This window comes from Stegostoma tigrinum, chromosome 26 (genome assembly GCF_030684315.1).
Source record: "Stegostoma tigrinum isolate sSteTig4 chromosome 26, sSteTig4.hap1, whole genome shotgun sequence".
NCBI lineage: Eukaryota > Metazoa > Chordata > Chondrichthyes > Orectolobiformes > Stegostomatidae > Stegostoma > Stegostoma tigrinum.
The window spans coordinates 14,099,051-14,116,235 of record NC_081379.1 but is presented as its reverse complement, the minus strand read 5'-3'; the positions used below and the strand labels follow the sequence as shown (position 1 = coordinate 14,116,235).

Below are 17,185 nucleotides of genomic sequence, written 5' to 3'. Positions count from 1 at the left end.
TGTTACCAAAAGACAGTAAGTAGTTGAGAAATAGGAGGTGGCCAAGGACAAATCCTTGTGGAACATCAGCAGTAATGGTGTTGGAGCAGGAAGAAAAGTTAACGTACATGATTATCTGCCTCCACTAAATGGATTAGAATGGAACTAGGCAAGCACAGTGCTTACTCTCCCACAGATATATTGGTTGTAATAGTTGGTTTGATGTGAAATTTAGCTACAGAAAATTGTAGTCTCCTACAATGCTATCTAAGGGATAATACTATAGAATGGGATGGAGGGTAACCCTCCTCACCATCCTTCACTTAAGCAGCTGAGGCAGAACTGCTCATGCTGAATTGCTCTAGTATGACTTCAGATTATGACAATACCTTTCCACCATTTTTACCTGCAACTTTTAAAGCCCTGTTGCTTCACGTCAACCCTAACTCAAAATGTTTTTTGAGACTTTCAGATTATATCTCTATTATGATCTTTCATATAATTAACCTAAATGTTTTACATTCAAAAGACACTCATCCAGTGGCCTTAAAATGTTCACCTTGTCTAAACATAATCTATCCCAAAACTCTTATGCAGGTATCCTAATTCATATCAAGCCTTGATCTGTCATCATCATCATTAAGTTCGATGTCTTACATTAGTTGCCAGTTAAACAATGCTTCAATTTTAATATTCTCATTCTTATTTGTTTCCAAATACTTCCATGGCTCACTCTATCTATGTGTATTCTTCCAGTTTTATAACTCGAAGATTACTATATTCCCCCAATTCTTGCCCCTTGTGCATACCCAGTTGTAATTGCTAAACAATTGGTGGCAGTACCTTCAGCTGCCAAGCCTCTATGCATTGTTCCCCTACATTTATGACACACTTTAAAAACCTCTCATTGCCTAAATTTTGGTCACTTATCCTAGTATCTCCTTATGTAACTTGGTGCCTACTTTAATTTGATGATTGCCATGATGTGCCTGGAACACTTTACTGCATTAGAAGAACTGTATTAATTCAAATTACTATAGTGTAATTCCTGGATCCTTCTGTGCCTGCAGTTGACGCTGTGAATAGTTATGCAAATAAGCTTACACTAGAAATTAAGTACAACTTGCAATTAAAATTTCCATTAGTGTGAATGCCATTTCTTAGGACTTAAACCTGAAGGTGAAAATCTACCCTTCACAATCAGTGTTGTTCATACTTTATCCATTGGCTTATTCACATCACAAAAATCACTGGATTTGGACATTATAAATTTGTGGATTGCCAGCAAGTTTCAGGATAAGTAGTTAATACAGGGGAAGACTGTGATGACAATAAGGAAGCATTAATAAGCAAACAGAATGGGCATATGACTGGTTAATCAATTATGTGTGAAGTGATAATTTTTGGGAAGAATAAGACTTCATTCTATCAGAAAATAAAATGCCTAAATGGAAGACAGAGAGATTGGAGACTATAGATTTAGCAATCACCGAAAGTAACATTGCAGTTTTATACATAAAAAGTAACCAAAGCAGTGGGGTTCTTTTCAACAGCAATGTAATTAAACAAGAAGTACATAGTTAACCTTGTATAGAACCTTAGTTAGACCACAATTGGGAGTACAGTGGACAGTTCTGGTCTCCATATTATAAAAAGGATTGAGAGGTGTTGGATGTGATGGTTAAAAGGCGAATGATACCAGAACTAAGGAATTATTATCTCTCAGAAAAGGTTTAACAATCTGGGGGTACTTTCTTTAGAAAAGACAAAGACGTGATCTAATAGATTCAGAAAAATATTTCCATTGGTGGAGAGGAAAGGCAGAGACAGTTCAAACAGAGATGCCACAAGTTTCAGATGGTCACCAACAAATCTAAGAGGCAATTTAAAAAAAAATCATTACTGAGTGTGGTCAAGAATGTGGAACTCTCTACCACATGGAGTGGCTGAGGTGTACATTTGCACTTCAGCAAAGCTGGATAAACAAATTCAGGAGAAAGGAATATAAGGATATATTGATGGGGTTGGGTTAGAGCAGGAGCCTTGAATGCAGTGTAAACAGCAGCATGGGCATGTTTCTGTGCTAATTTCTAACATATACTTTCCAACCAGCCAAGGTTAGATATAGTTTAAGTACAAAGTAAATGTCCCTTAATTTTTCTAGTCAACATCCTTTAAACTCATCTTTTAAAGAGTACCCCCAATACTGTACCATTTCCCACACCAAGCAACCTATTACGATTTTATATTGCTGCAGTCTTAAAATCTTGTTTCATGCATAAAGAACAAACAGAAATGATTATTGCAATTTATCTTGTTTTAAATACTGGATTTTAGGGGTACATATCATATGAGGAATGTGACTAGTAAGTAAAGTGAAGCTTCAGTAACAACTCTAAGCAGCTTCATGTTCAACATTTCCAGGTGCATTTTTACAACTCCATGGCAGCAACTGTGAGCCACCTCTAATATGCAAGTTACTGCAAGCTCAGAAAGTCATTTTTGAGGGTCATCTCTGAAATGATCAGTAGCTTTGATGTGTAGGAGATATGGTTGAATCAGAAAGTCTAGACTAACGTTTGCAATTCACTTCAGCAGTCTAGTTCTGCATAATTTTGTACTTCATCTATGCCTTTGGGAAGCATCAGCCAGTGTTAAACACAATTCAGTTTGTTAGTATCACCAACACCATAATCACACTTTATTAATCTTCAATTAAAGAATTTTAAATTTAATATCCATGATTTCAATTGATCTTTCAATTTAAAAACCAAGTATCCTGTAGACATGAATATACATATTCCCAATTGATTACATAAATAAAAACTGAAAAATACGTGAAAAAATTGAGGATAATAAAATGTGAGGCTGGATGAACACAGCAGGCCAAGCAGCATCTCAGGAGCACAAAAGCTGACGTTTCGGGCCTAGACCCTTCATCAGAGAGGGGGATGGGGAGAGGGAACTGGAATAAATAGGGAGAGAGGGGGAGGCGGACCGAAGATGGAGAGTAAAGAAGATAGGTAGAGAGAGTATAGGTGGGGAGGGGATAGGTCAGTCCAGGGAAGACGGACAGGTCAAGGAGGTGGGATGAGGTTAGTAGGTAGCTGGGGGTGTGGCTTGGGGTGGGAGGAACGGATGGGTGAGAGGAAGAACCGGTTAGGGAGGCAGAGACAGGTTGGACTGGTTTTGGGATGCAGTGGGTGGTGGGGAAGAGCTGGGCTGGTTGTGTGGTGCAGTGGGGGGAGGGGACGAACTAGGCTGGTTTAGGGATGCAGTAGGGGAAGGGGAGATTTTGAAACTGGTGAAGTCCACATTGATACCATATGGCTGCAGGGTTCCCAGGCGGAATATGAGTTGCTGTTCCTGCAACCTTCGGGTGGCATCATTGTGGCAGTGCAGGAGGCCCATGATGGACATGTCATCTAGAGAATGGGAGGGGGAGTGGAAATGGTTTGCGACTGGGAGGTGCAGTTGTTTGTTGCGAACTGAGCGGAGGTGTTCTGCAAAGCGGTCCCCACTCTCTCCGTGACTCCCTTGTTCGCTCCACACTGCCCTCCAACCCCACCACACCCGGCACCTTCCCCTGCAACCGCAGGAAATGCTACACTTGTCCCCACACCTCCTCCCTCACCCCTATCCCAGGCCCCAAGATGACATTCCACATTAAGCAGAGGTTCACCTGCACATCTGCCAATGTGGTATACTGCATCCACTGTACCCGGTGCGGCTTCCTCTACATTGGGGAAACCAAGCGGAGGCTTGGGGACCGCTTTGCGGAACACCTCCGCTCAGTTCGCAACAAACAACTGCACCTCCCAGTCGCAAACCATTTCCACTCCCCCTCCCATTCTCTAGATGACATGTCCATCATGGGCCTCCTGCACTGCCACAATGATGCCACCCGAAGGTTGCAGGAACAGCAACTCATATTCCGCCTGGGAACCCTGCAGCCTAATGGTATCAATGTGGACTTCACCAGTTTCAAAATCTCCCCTTCTCCTACTGCATCCCTAAACCAGCCTAGTTCGTCCCCTCCCCCCACTGCACCACACAACCAGCCCAGCTCTTCCCCCCCACCCACTGCATCCCAAAACCAGTCCAACCTGTCTCTGCCTCCCTAACCGGTTCTTCCTCTCACCCATCCGTTCCTCCCACCCCAAGCCACACCCCCAGCTACCTACTAACCTCATCCCACTTCCTTGAACTGTCCGTCTTCCCTGGACTGACCTATCCCCTCCCTACCTCCCCACCTATACTCTCTCCACCTATCTTCTTTACTCTCCATCTTCGGTCCGCCTCCCCCTCTCTCCCTATTTATTCCAGTTCCCTCTCCCCATCCCCCTCTCTGATGAAGGGTCTAGGCCCGAAACGTCAGCTTTTGTGCTCCTGAGATGCTGCTTGGCCTGCTGTGTTCATCCAGCCTCACATTTTATTATCTTGGAATTCTCCAGCATCTGCAGTTCCCATTATCTCTGAAAAAATTGAGGAGATGGCTTTACCTTCAGCAGCTATTGGTTTTTGTGTCAGAAAGGGATCATGCCCTATAAAACAATATAAACTACAAACTCGTTACCTGCATATAGTATGAATTATGTGCCTGTCATCATTCATAAACCTATTTTTAACCAAAAATTAAGTTTAGTTTGATTCCCTTTGCTTTTCACAATGGCAATCTGTACGCTCCAAAAAGAAACGTAATAAGTTCCAAAATCTTCTGTATTTGAAAAAATTGAAAAACCTTTAATTTTATATTACTAAAGCTACATATGGATTAGAATCAAGTACGAGAATTTTTCAATGACTCAGCTGAATAATCACCAGTTTGATGACGAAATGTGGATTAGGGATGTAAAACAAAAATCAGACAGAGGGTTGTCTGTTGGAAAATGTATGAAGAAAAAAATTATCCATCCGAGCTGTGTTGAATGGCCTGCTGATCTACGCTTACTAATAAAAAATGACCAGATGGGGAAGATTACATGGCGTTACATAAATTGTACAGAACAGCCACAATCAATTTCCCCAAATGGTCTATCCATTTGTTTAAGCTTTACTAATGCTTCTTTTCATCTTCTCAATTAAATCTATCAGAATTACCTTGATTTCTCCCTCCTTTTTATTCGAGATAACAGAATAATTCTCCTGGAACTATCAAGGGATCAGTGCTTTAGTGAAAAGACAGGAGGAAACCCAAAGACAGAAAATGAAAATTAAATTTTCAAAAATCCAATATTTAAAGAATTAAGTTTCACTCTTTCTAATACCTTCACTAATTTTTGCACTGTTTTGCTATGGACACAGCTGATCACTAGGAGCAACAGATCACTAACTTCTGCACTTGTTTACTTATCATCCAGGAATCCTGTCAGATCAAACAAACAAGTTATTTAATTTATACTTTCAGATTCAGTAACCTTACCAAACCATACACACAATAGCAAATACTCCACAGACGAAAGCATGATTTGTGCAATTAGGAGAAATAGAGGCTGTTGGTGTTATTGATGAGGCTGTGTAGAAAATCGTTATCAAGACAATAGGAACTAAAACAAAGTTGCTGGAAAAACGCAGCAGTTTTGACAGCATCTGTGAAGGAGAAAACAGAGTTAATGTTTCGAGTCCAGTGATCCTTCCTCAGAATGTCAGGGTCACCAGACCCAAAACATTAACTCTGTTTTCTCCTTGACACATGCTCGCAGACCTGCTGCGCTTTTTCAGTAACTTTGTTTTTGTTCCTACTTTACAGCATCTGCAGTTCTTTTGGTTTTTATTAATCAAGACAATAGTATTGTTTCATTGCATTCATGTCTATGTACCTAAAGCAATCTAAAACAAAGGTAATGGTTGCATTGATCAGGGCACCAGTGTTCAGTATTGTATTGAGCTGACTCAGCGTTTCAATTCAAGCTTGGCAATGACAGCTCTGTGAACCTCATCTGGACCATCAGCCAGTCGCAGAGCACGTGCCCAGCCAAAAAACTGAGCCAATGGGTAGTCATTGCTGAGCCCGGCTGCTCCAAATGCCTAAAAAGGATAGAAATAAAATGTCAGCAACACTGAATTGGAAAATAATGCTTAGGAATACATGAATATTCTGCAAAGTTACCTCTAATGTTATCCTACAAGATTACATGGTCAAAGGTGTTTACAATTGACTGTGATCAACAGGAGTCCATAACTGCAACATTATAAAGAAGGTAGAATGCTGGATACATCTAACATTACCCCTCTCTCAATATGCCAACACCAATGTTGCAAGGCATATAATCCAGCAACTCAATGACTTCAAAACACATAATCAACTCTCATGGTTCAGCTTGTCAGGCGGGGGCTGGAGCTTAAATGGCCAGCCTTTGGACCATACTGGAATACAAATTTCTAACTTCATGATTGTGGAGAATAATTTCTTAGGAATTACTGAGTTCCTTCAACATATAATGATGGGCTAAAGTTGAGCCATCACTCTCTCAAACACTACATTTCAGGCAACTGTCTTGTACAACAGAAATAAAATTATTGGGAGAGGATGACATATTTTAGCAACTAATTTTGCATACAGGTGTAGGGATGCAGTGACTGCTTAAAATAAATTATTAGACTTTCACCATACTGGCTTTTATCTGGAATCATTTATAATTTACAGATAATTTACATCAACAGAATAAAAACAAAGGCTATGTAATTTACTCCAAGAGATAAATCAACTTTTTTGTGAGGCTGTGCATTTTGGTGAAAGAAGGCATTTGTTTGAATAGAGTCAGAAGTTTATCTATTTGTTGATTTATGCATTAGTCACTCTCACCTGGATTGCACGATCAATGACATGCAAAGCCATACTTGGCGCCACTAATTTAATCATCGAGATCTCAGAGGCTACTTCCTGCAAATACAAATGATTAAATTTCATAGAATACTGCAGTGAGCATGAACTAGGGCTAAGAGATTAAATGCAATACATAATGCAGGCAGTACAAAACAGAATTAGTTTGATAGTTAATACAGTGCATTAAGAAGCAGCAAAACCTCAGAACTGGGAGCTTCATGGTTGCAGTTTGATACAAGATTATTTGGTCACTCATGTCACTACTTGTGGGCAAAGACGCAAAATAATTCGAAGCTATCTTGTGGCATGACTGACAGTAAGGTGGAGTTAATGCTCTCTTATAATGACATGAGCATCATTTTATTTAGTAATAATCACATCATGTATTAGATCTCATGTGACCTTGCTCACTAGCATCCGGAGCAAAGACTGGAAATGGTTGAAGCGGATGCCAGTTGGAAATTATAAACCAACAGAATACAATTCTAATGACAATGTGCAACCCAGCAAGATTCAACACTCCACATCCAAAGTTTAGGAGGATCTTTTATTCAAATAATTTTTAAAAGCCATAACTGAGCAGTCGTATGTATGTGTACACAGCATCAGAATGATTGGCAGTAATCCTAAATAATCTGCACAAGTGATGGAAGGTTTCATCAACAGTGCTTTCAAACAGCTCCTTCTCAGCAATAAACTGCTCACTGACTCTGGGGGCATTCAACTCCTGACCTCATTACAACCTCGGTTCCAACATGGACAAAAGAGTTTAGTTCCAGAGGTGAAGTGAGAGTGACAGCCTTTGACATCAAGACCACATTCATCCATAAGTGGCATCAAGCAACCTCTCCCTTAGTGCTATGTAGAATTAAAAGTGGCCATCTTGAAACCCTGGAACTGAAACTGCATAGATGTTCCCAGTCATAGATTACAAAACAAAATGGATAGAATGAGAATTTCACCACAATAGCAAACACACATCACATAATGACATTAGGTATGTCGATTTCACATCACAATGCTTCTATGATTTCACAAAAGTACTGTGGCAGCCTGATTTGATGGCACCATGGTGCAATAGAAGTTTACAAGAATATTTACCTTGTCACTCACTGTATCCATGAGATGGGCAGCTTTCAGCACGAGCAACCGTGCCTGTTCAATTTCTATCCGGGAGTTAGCAATGTCTGCCATGATACTGCCCTGTTCAGCTAATGGTCTTCCAAAAGCCACTCGTGTTTTTACCTACATGCAGTGAGTGGGAAGTAGAAACGTGAATTAGATCCCACATTACATTATTATATCCCCTTTATAATAAAGCAGCTTATGGACACCTAATGGTTAAGGCCAGGGATGTCTCAGCTTTTTGTCTATGTGGTCTGCTTAGAACAGAGAACAGTACAGCACAGTACAGGCCCTTCTGCCCACGATGTTGTGCCTATCTACTATCCTACTAAGATCAATATACCCTGCATACCCTACATTTTACAATCCTCCATGTGCCTACCCAAGAGTCACTTAAAAGTCTCAAGTATCTGCCTCCACTATTACTGCTGGCAGTGCATTCCACACGCCCACCACTCTCTGTGTGAAGAATCTACCTCTGATATCTCCCCTATACCTTCCTCCAATCACCTTAAAATTAAGCCCCCACGTAATGGAGATAGTAGGAACTGCAGATGTTGGAGAGTCTGAGATAACAAGGTGTAGAGCTGGACCCCCGCAATAAAAACCAAAACAGAATACCCCTCGTCTTCACGTACCACTCCACCAACCTCTGGATTCAACACATCATCCTGTGACACTTCCGTCGTCTGCAAGCCGACTCCACCACCAAAGATATTTTTCCCTCTCCACCTTGATCTGCCTTGCAGAGGGACTACTCTCTCCGTGACTCCCCTGTCCGCTCCACACTCCCCTCAGCCCCACTTTTCCCTGCAACCACAGGAAGTGCTACATCTGCCCCTACACTTCCCCTCCTTGTCCCCATCCCAGGCCCAAAGAAGACTTTCCGCATCAAGCAGATGTTCACCTGTGCATCTGCTAACGTGGTGTATTGCATCCACTGTTCCCATTGTGGCCTCCTCTACATCGGGGAAACCAAGCAGAGGCTTGGGGACCGCTTTGCAGAACATCTACGCTCGGTTCGCAATAAACAACTGCACCTCCCAGTCCTGAACCATTTCAACTCCCCCTCCCATTCCAGGATGACATGTCCATCCTGGGCTTCCTGTAGTGCCACAACGATGCCACCTGATGGTTGCAGGAACAGCAACTCGCATTCCGCTTTGGAACCCTGCAGCCCAATGGTATCAGTGTGGACTTCACAAGCTTCAAAATCTCCCCTCCCGCTACCGCATCCCAAAACCAGCCCAGCTCATCCCAGCCTCCCTAACCTGTCCTTCCTCCCACCTAACCCCTCCTTCCACCTCAAGTCCCACCCCATCTCCTACCTACTAACCTCATCCCGACCCCCTTGACCTGTCCATCCTCCCTGGACTGACCTATCCCCTCCCTATCTCCCCACCTACACACCTTTTACTGGCTCCATCCCCACCTCTTTGACTGGTCTGTCTCCTCTCCACCTATCTTCTCCGCTACCCATCTTCTATCTGCCTCCCCCTCTCTCCCTATTTATTTCAGAACCCCCTTCCCCTCCCACATTTCTGAAGAACGGTCTAGGCCCGAAATGTCAGCCTTCCTGCTCCTCTGATGCTGCTTGGCCTGCTGTGTTTAACCAGCTCTACACCTTGTTGTCCCCCTTGTAATAGTTATTTCCGCCCTGGGAGAAAGTCTCTGACTATCCACTCTATCTATGCCTCTCATCATCTTGTAAACCTCTATCAAGTCACCTCCCATCCTTCTTCGCTCCAATGAAAAAAGCCCCAGCTCCCTCGACCTTTCCTCATAAGATCTACTCTCCAGTCCAGCAGCATCCTGGTAAATCTCCTCTGCACCTTCTCCAAAGCTTCCACATCTTTCCTACAATGAGGTGACTAGAACTGAACACAATATTCCAAGTGTGGTCTAACCAGAGTTTTATAGAGCTGCAGCATAACCTCATGGCTCTTAAACTCAATTCCCCTGCCAATGAAAGCCAATCCACCATATGTCTTCTTTACAATCCTATCAATGTGGGTAGCAACTTTGAGGGACCTATGGACGTGGACTCCACGCTCCCTCTGTTACTCCACACTGCTGGGAATCCTGTAAAATTGAAGGAGAACTTGCATGTGGTGTTATTTCCATGTGCCTGCTGCTTTTGCTCTACTGAGCCTTGTGTGCCATGGACAAAAGACACATTGATGATCCTATTAATTTGCAGGCATTTCAAATTGTTGACACTGAAACAATGTTGTTGTTTTCATTTACTGTTTACTTATTGAGGCTACAATACTGAAAACCATGTATTGTAGCAGAGGCCGTTGGTCACATACAGTTTAAGGGCTGTAATTGGGACAGCCACCGGCGGTTCGAAGGATGTAAAATTAGCCAGATATCCACCGACAGCCAAAATAAACCCTTCAATTGCCCAACTTCTCATACCCTATATTTAAGGCAGGATCACTCAAGCTAACCTTCCAAAACATTAACAAAAAAGGGGAAAAAAAAGTAGATGCTGGAAATCTGAAAGGTATATTGAAATACTATAAACAATCAGCAGGTAAGGCAGCACCTGCAGATGATCAGACTAGTTCAAAACTTGGATCTGGTCCCTTCTTCACATCTGCAAATTAATAAGACGGTATTCCTGTTAGAAGATTGCACTCATGATGAACACAATTCTTATCAGATTGTAGGCTCCAATTACAATGAATGAATGAATTAGCTTTATTGTCACGTACTCACATGAGCACAGTGAAAAGTTAACAAGTAGCCACTTATGGCGCCATCTCAGGCACAAAGGTACCTAGGTACAGATTCTAGAGTACAAATTCTTAGGAAAAAATATTAGAAAAATAAAGAAATAAAAAGTCCAGCATTACAGACCTTCCAAAGTGCAAAATCAGAGTAATAAATTAGAAAATGAAGAAATAAAAAGTCCAGCATAATGGTCCTTCCATGACAATATAATAAGAGAAATTTTTAAAAAGGAGAAGCTAAGTCAACATCCACTTAGTCCATTTCATGGCTCTGGGCTCAAGGATCTGACCCCACCATTGGAATCCCAGGCTGAATCCACCACAATGCCAAAGGAATAGCCATATGGAGTCACCAAGTGACTGAAGCCACCACAAGGAAATCTAGATTGATGCTGACAAAACAACCACAGAAGGGATTTCAAGCCACTGCAGAAAGGACTTCCAGGCTGTTGCCAATAGAACTCCCAAGCTGCACCAGACCAACCATGCCACCACAAAGGCAGTGCAGAAGCCTCAAGGAAACCCGGGCAATTTGAATCCCAGGTTCCACAACTGCACACTTCACCCAGTTTGATTGTAGCATGAGAAAAACAATACAAGTAAATATTCCATTCTCCTAATCCTACAACTGAGGAAGATAATTTGCCTAAAAAAGGGAGTTCTTTTCTTTTATAAGTATGCACGGAAGGTATGCAGCCAGTGAGAATTATCAGAATTAAAAATAGTAAAGAGCATTTGCCAGCAATTCAATATTGGGAGGCAGAACCTGATGCCTGGCACAACCTGGTGGAAACTAAAGATTGCCAATGGTAATTTGAAATCAGGAAATTGTGGAACGAAGATGGCTTTTGGACTTCAGGAAACAGCTTGTGGTAAAAGGGGAAACAGAATCAGACTAAACAAGCTTTTGTTTGCTTGTGAGGCCAGGCCTGGAGGGTACTTGCAGGCTAATTCTTGATTAAAAGGCTTCCCACAGATGCAGCACTCCATAAGGAGCATGGTGTTTAAACTGGTAACAGAAATTGGCTATTAACATGGTTGGTACCTGGAAATTGGTTCCAGTAAGTCTGGAAGAGACTCTATATTCAGACAGATGGCTGATACTGAATGGTAACGGAGACCTTGGGAAAAGACAGTCTATCAGGGAGGGACCAGAAATGTTGTTTTTTCAAACTTTTTTCTTGTGCAGAAGAGTTTGGCTGCGATGATGCAGCATGAAGATTTGAAAGCTTCCTGCCTAATCTCCCTTTCTGCCCAACAAGTAGAAAGCCAACTTAGAGTATTACAGAGATGGTAGGAACTGCTGATGCTGGAGAATCTGAGATAACATGGTGTGAAGCTAGATGAACACAGCAGGCCAAGCAGCATCAGAGGAACAGGAAAGCTGACATTTCGGGTCGAGACCCTTCTTCAGAAAATGGCCTGCTGTGTTCATCCAGCTTCACACTGTGTATTTTTTAGTTAGAGTATTAGTTCTTTTACAAGGCTGAACTGAAAAGGTGACCATGATAAATGCTTCCAGAGAAGTAAAGAATGAGTCCACATTTGTACCTGTGAAATAACACATTGTGAAAACAATTCAAGTAAAACGGCCAGAATTGTTATTTTCTTTTACGTATCTCTTAACTGTGTTGGTGTGTCTTTTGTGTGAATGGGAGTTGAAAACATATGTTTCTGGTTTAAAGCATAGCCGTTAATTAGATTACCTTGTTGTTTAATTTCCTGATTTGGCTCAGTTGTCTGTCTCTGTGTCTTAACACAATTGGATCGCTATTATCACAGCAAATAATAAAGGATACAAGAAACAGACTTGAAAAACAGGGACACCAATTTATACAGGCTGAAAAGAGGATGTGGATGTGTTTCGACCATCTTTGGCATGGAGATGTAAAAAGAACACTTGACACCACCACAGGACAGTAAGAACTGCAGATACTGGAGTCAGAGATAATGCAGTGTGGAGCTGGAGAAACAGAGCAGGCCAGGCAGCCTCCTCCAGTGCCACAATGACACCGCTTGCAAACTGGAGGAGCAGCACCTCATATTCCACCTCGGAAGCCTACAGCCCAATGGCCGAAATTTGGATTTTACCAGTTTCAAAACTCCCCCTCCCCCTCCCCCACCCTCACCCTCACCCCATGACTAATCCACCCTGTCATCCCCGCCTCTTTGATCTGACACAACCTGTCCATCTTCTCTCACACCGATCCACCCCACCCACCTCACTGACCAATTCTCACCACTCCCTATCTGCACTCACCTATCACCATCCCACCTATCTTACCCAGCCCCCAACCCTCCTCTCTATTTATTTCAGAGCTCCCTTTCCCTCCCCATTTCTGAAGTAGGGCCCCGACCTGAAATGTCAACTTTCCTGCTCCTCTGATACTGCCAGGCCTGTTGTGTTCCTCCAGCTCCACACTGTGTTTCTTATGCTTGACTGACAATCCTAGTTCTCTGACCAGGCTAATAAGCTCTGACTGGTTAGGGTGTTACCATGAGAATGCAGCAGATCTTGTCAGTCCCTTTTTTATTCCCATATAAAAGGTGCAATGCAATAACTCCTTTTACCTACATAAAGCTACGGCCTTGAGCAGTATTCATCCATAAATTGAAAGGTCAGAAAACATCAAAATTGCTTCTAAAGAAGTGGCAAAGCTCTATTTAGACTGCAGAATGTGGGATAGCCTCCATTTGTGTGCAAAGGGTGCCAAACCACCCTTTTGATTAGGAAATAAAAGCAGGATATTTCCAAATAAGCAGCACAGAGATGCAGTATTGCTATTTTGGTAGAATTCAAAGCTTAAAAGAAATTAAACAACAGCATTGCTATTGAATGGAGTTTAAAAGTTTAAAGATATATTAAAGGAATCAACAGCATTGATTTAGTATGGTTTTAGAGTAAAGTAAATGATTTCATTTTCAGAGAATGTTATATTGTTAAAACATCTCTGAAGATCACAATGAGGAATGCAGGACATTTCTCAGATTTCAGTAACTAGCAATATGAGATTGCATTAAACAGTCAGTCAGGGATGCTTTTCAACGTCTATAATGGTCCAGATTAGAATGGAGATATTGAGGATCAACTTCACTCAGTGTAAAATACTCACCCGATCCTTCATGAGTTGCAATGCTCGATCTGCATAGCCTATGAGTCGCATACAGTGGTGTATCCTTCCTGGTCCAAGCCTTCCTTGGGCAATTTCAAACCCTCGGCCAGGCCCCAACAGAATGTTCTGTTTTGGCACTCGAACATTTTCAAATGTAAGTTCGCCATGCCCTCCTGCAGTAAAATAATAGATGTGATTTTATGCTCAATCACAACTACAGTGATATCCCTCTGCTCTATTACACTTGTATCATCTCTCTTCTCACTCACAGTCCAGACCACTGCATCATTTCTACTGCTCTCCCATCCCTCCGAGCAATCCAGATCAATTCTCGCCGCCCTCCTGTCCTGGCACCTGGAAAAACTTCCATGCTAGCTCTCTAGACTAGTCACAGAAAACTTACTCAGAAAATGCTATTATCCCACCACCCTGGCGGGCAGACACAATAGTTCTCAGCTGAGCCATCGAGCTTATTTTCATAGATAGAAGACGGCCTTGTGTTGCTGTGCCAGCACTTTGAAAACACCACCTCATTATTCCTACGACCTTGCTGTTTCCCGTAGACATGCATCAATTTGTTTTTCAAGTACATATTGTCCAACTGCCCTTTGACAATTAGTAGTGATTCTGCTTCCACCACCCCTTTTAGCAAATTGTTACATTTGTTATGACCCCAGCCGATCATAATATTGGATAAGCCAGATCCCAACGTGAGACCTGCCTTGACAGATCATAAGTTTCATTTCTAATTTTTGTTTATTGTGAGAGACTGAGGGACTGAAAAAAAACAAGAGGTTGCCAATGTACTCATAACAAAACCACAACAATATACAACATTATACAGGAATGAATGAAACAAACCCATTCCAAATATCAGAACAAATGATCATCTCTTTTACCCTTAGCAATACTCTTGCAGACACTCAAACCTCAGTGAAGAATCACTCCTACCTCCACATGAAAGCTTCTTGCTCAGCAGAGACAGGTTTTTTCCACCATTTTGGCAAATATCTGCGCAGTCACTCAAATGTTACTTAAGTTAATTGTCACCCTAAAACCTTTAAATAAGGTGCTAAGTCAGTTCACTATTGTTACTTAACATTGGTTACTTAAACATTGGTCTTCGACAGCCTTGTAGGATGTTTTCCTTTGTGAAACCTCTGCAGCCTTCTGCTTCTAGAGTTTACTTCTACACAACTTTGGATTTCTCCCCAACTCTAACTTCTTGGAGACTGCTAACCAACAGCATCTCTACTGTTATGGACCTCTCTTGGAACGATTCTGCTTCTGTCCCATCTGTCTTGGAGTTGTAAAACTCAAGTCAGCAAACACCTTAGCAATTATCTTCCAAAATTCACATGGATGCTTCAAATGCTGGTTTTAATTCACTGTTTAAGACAACTTCCTGACTTTTCTTTAAAAAAGACCTTCACAGAACTGAAAACTAAAATACATTTTTCATCCAATGTAGAACTTAAGATCCCAGATAATGATACGTTATGAATCTTCAGCAGACATTAAAAAACATTTTTCCTGATCTCCCCTGTTCCTTTTATGCTAATTAACATTTCATCTGTGTTAACCAGTTACAAACCCTCCTGCAGTCAAGTTTGTCCATATTTGCTCTATCAAAATCCTTCATGTGGTTCAAGTTTGAAGTGAAATGTTTCGCAGGAAAGGACTGCTTTAGGTTCAAGAGAAGACCAATTCTTACAGGCTTCTGTTTTGACTTATAGAGAGATACCAACAATCTAAACTCAGTGTAAAAGGACCCCTGGGGTCCCTTCTCCCCGTTAATATTGAAAGGAACCACACATGGAAAACAAAATTCAAGATAGGTGAATTTTATGCTGCCAAGATAACATACATCAGTTCTAGAAAGTGGAGCAATTTCATATTTCAAGTCTCCAATGTCAGCAACAATGCACCTCAAATCAAAGACAAGGGTCATGTAGAGAATTCAAGTCCACTCCACTTTGTTCCAAACTCACAGTCGCACCTGTTCTAATCAGTACAACACTTACCTACATTTACACCAGCCAATGTGCGGTCTTGCTGTACGAGACCATGAAGTCTACATTGCATTACAGGCTGCTCAGAGTCTTGGAAAATGGAATAATCTTGAATCAAGGTTAAAAAAACATAATTGATGGAACTCTTAGCCAATGGATGAAAATAATTTTTAACATTACATTACCCAAGATTACTAGAACCAAACAATATGTTACCTTGGGAAGCTTCTAAATGTAAGATTTTTTTCCCAGTGTTATTTCCAAGCCCAAGCCCTGCTCAGCTAGACAGATTCCTCAACTGTACAATATGCTTTGACCTTAGACAGGCACTGCTCCGATATTAGCCTGCCTTACCAGGAGGGTCTTCAATCCCAAAAACTGATAGGGGTCGGACAACTGTAATCCCTGGTGTATCCATGGAAACCAGAATCATGGACTGCTGTCTGTGACGATGAGCCTGTGGATCAGTTTTTCCCATAAACACACACAGTTTGCAGCGAGGATCCATTGCACCTGTCAAAACACACAAAGCAATAATTGGTACAATCATTCCCAAAAAAAAGAGAATCACAGGAGGTTGTCAGAGATAGTATCATATAACAGTGATTTCATGGCTCACAACAATTCAATTGTAACACTCATATAATTTACCCCCCAGTTCTGGTCACGAAAACACAAAAGTTCTAAATGAGCTATCAGGAAAAATCAGTGAAGCTCCAGCTTAATGTCTATGTCCAAGGAGGACACATTTCAAAAGGTCCTAAAGAAGATTAGCGATTGACAGAATCTATCACACAAATTGACAAGCTATTGCTAGCATATTACTTCCTAAGTCAGGAGAGCCGTTAAAATCATTGTTTAAAAGTGCAAAGTAAATTTAAAACAGATATTAAGATCTTATTCATTCAAAGAGTAATAAATGCTTGTAAACATCTACCACGCAGGATAGTGAAGACTGAAATAGAAACTCAAACCGTTGCTGCTGGTTATAAATGGAGATCTGGTGTTCTAGGTAAGTATAATGATAAACATGATGGCCTGAACAATCTTTGTTGATTTTTCATATACAGCATGCGATTTTCAAAATTCTTTCATGCGAAGTGAGTGTTCCTGGCAAGGTCAGCATTTGTTGCTCTTCTAGCAAACCATTCGGCCCTGCAGGATACTGTCTTTCAATGAGATCACAGTTGATCTGCTATTTCAATACCATTTTCCTACAATATCTCGTTTTACTTTGATGTAGACATTTATCTATTTCAATCTCAAATTTACTCAATGAGTGGAACTTCACAGCCCTCTGGGGCAGAGCTCCAAAGATTCATCACTCTCTGAGTGAATAAATGCTTCCTCATCTCTGCCCTAAATGGCCTGCCCCTTATTTTGAAACTGTGT

At 41.6% G+C, this 17,185-nt stretch overlaps 1 protein-coding gene across 2 annotated transcripts in view; it reads right to left on the bottom strand.

Annotated features, from left to right (window-relative positions):
* Positions 1-5,672: 5,672 nt before the first annotated feature.
* LOC125464324 (acyl-CoA dehydrogenase family member 10-like) overlaps positions 5,673-17,185 on the bottom strand; it is a 53,882-nt gene continuing 42,369 nt past the window's right edge. Inside the window, exons 17-21 of one of the 2 annotated variants that reach the window (XM_048556630.2) lie at positions 16,148-16,306; positions 13,782-13,954; positions 7,907-8,050; positions 6,785-6,862; positions 5,673-6,006 (exon numbers count right to left, since the gene is read on the bottom strand). In XM_048556630.2, the coding sequence (XP_048412587.1) occupies positions 5,872-6,006; positions 6,785-6,862; positions 7,907-8,050; positions 13,782-13,954; positions 16,148-16,306 (689 nt within the window). In that variant the 3' untranslated portion in view covers positions 5,673-5,871. Of the gene's footprint in view, positions 6,007-6,784; positions 6,863-7,906; positions 8,051-9,412; positions 10,533-13,781; positions 13,955-16,147; positions 16,307-17,185 lie in introns of those variants that run through there. The other variant, XM_059654983.1, reaches the window with a different exon arrangement.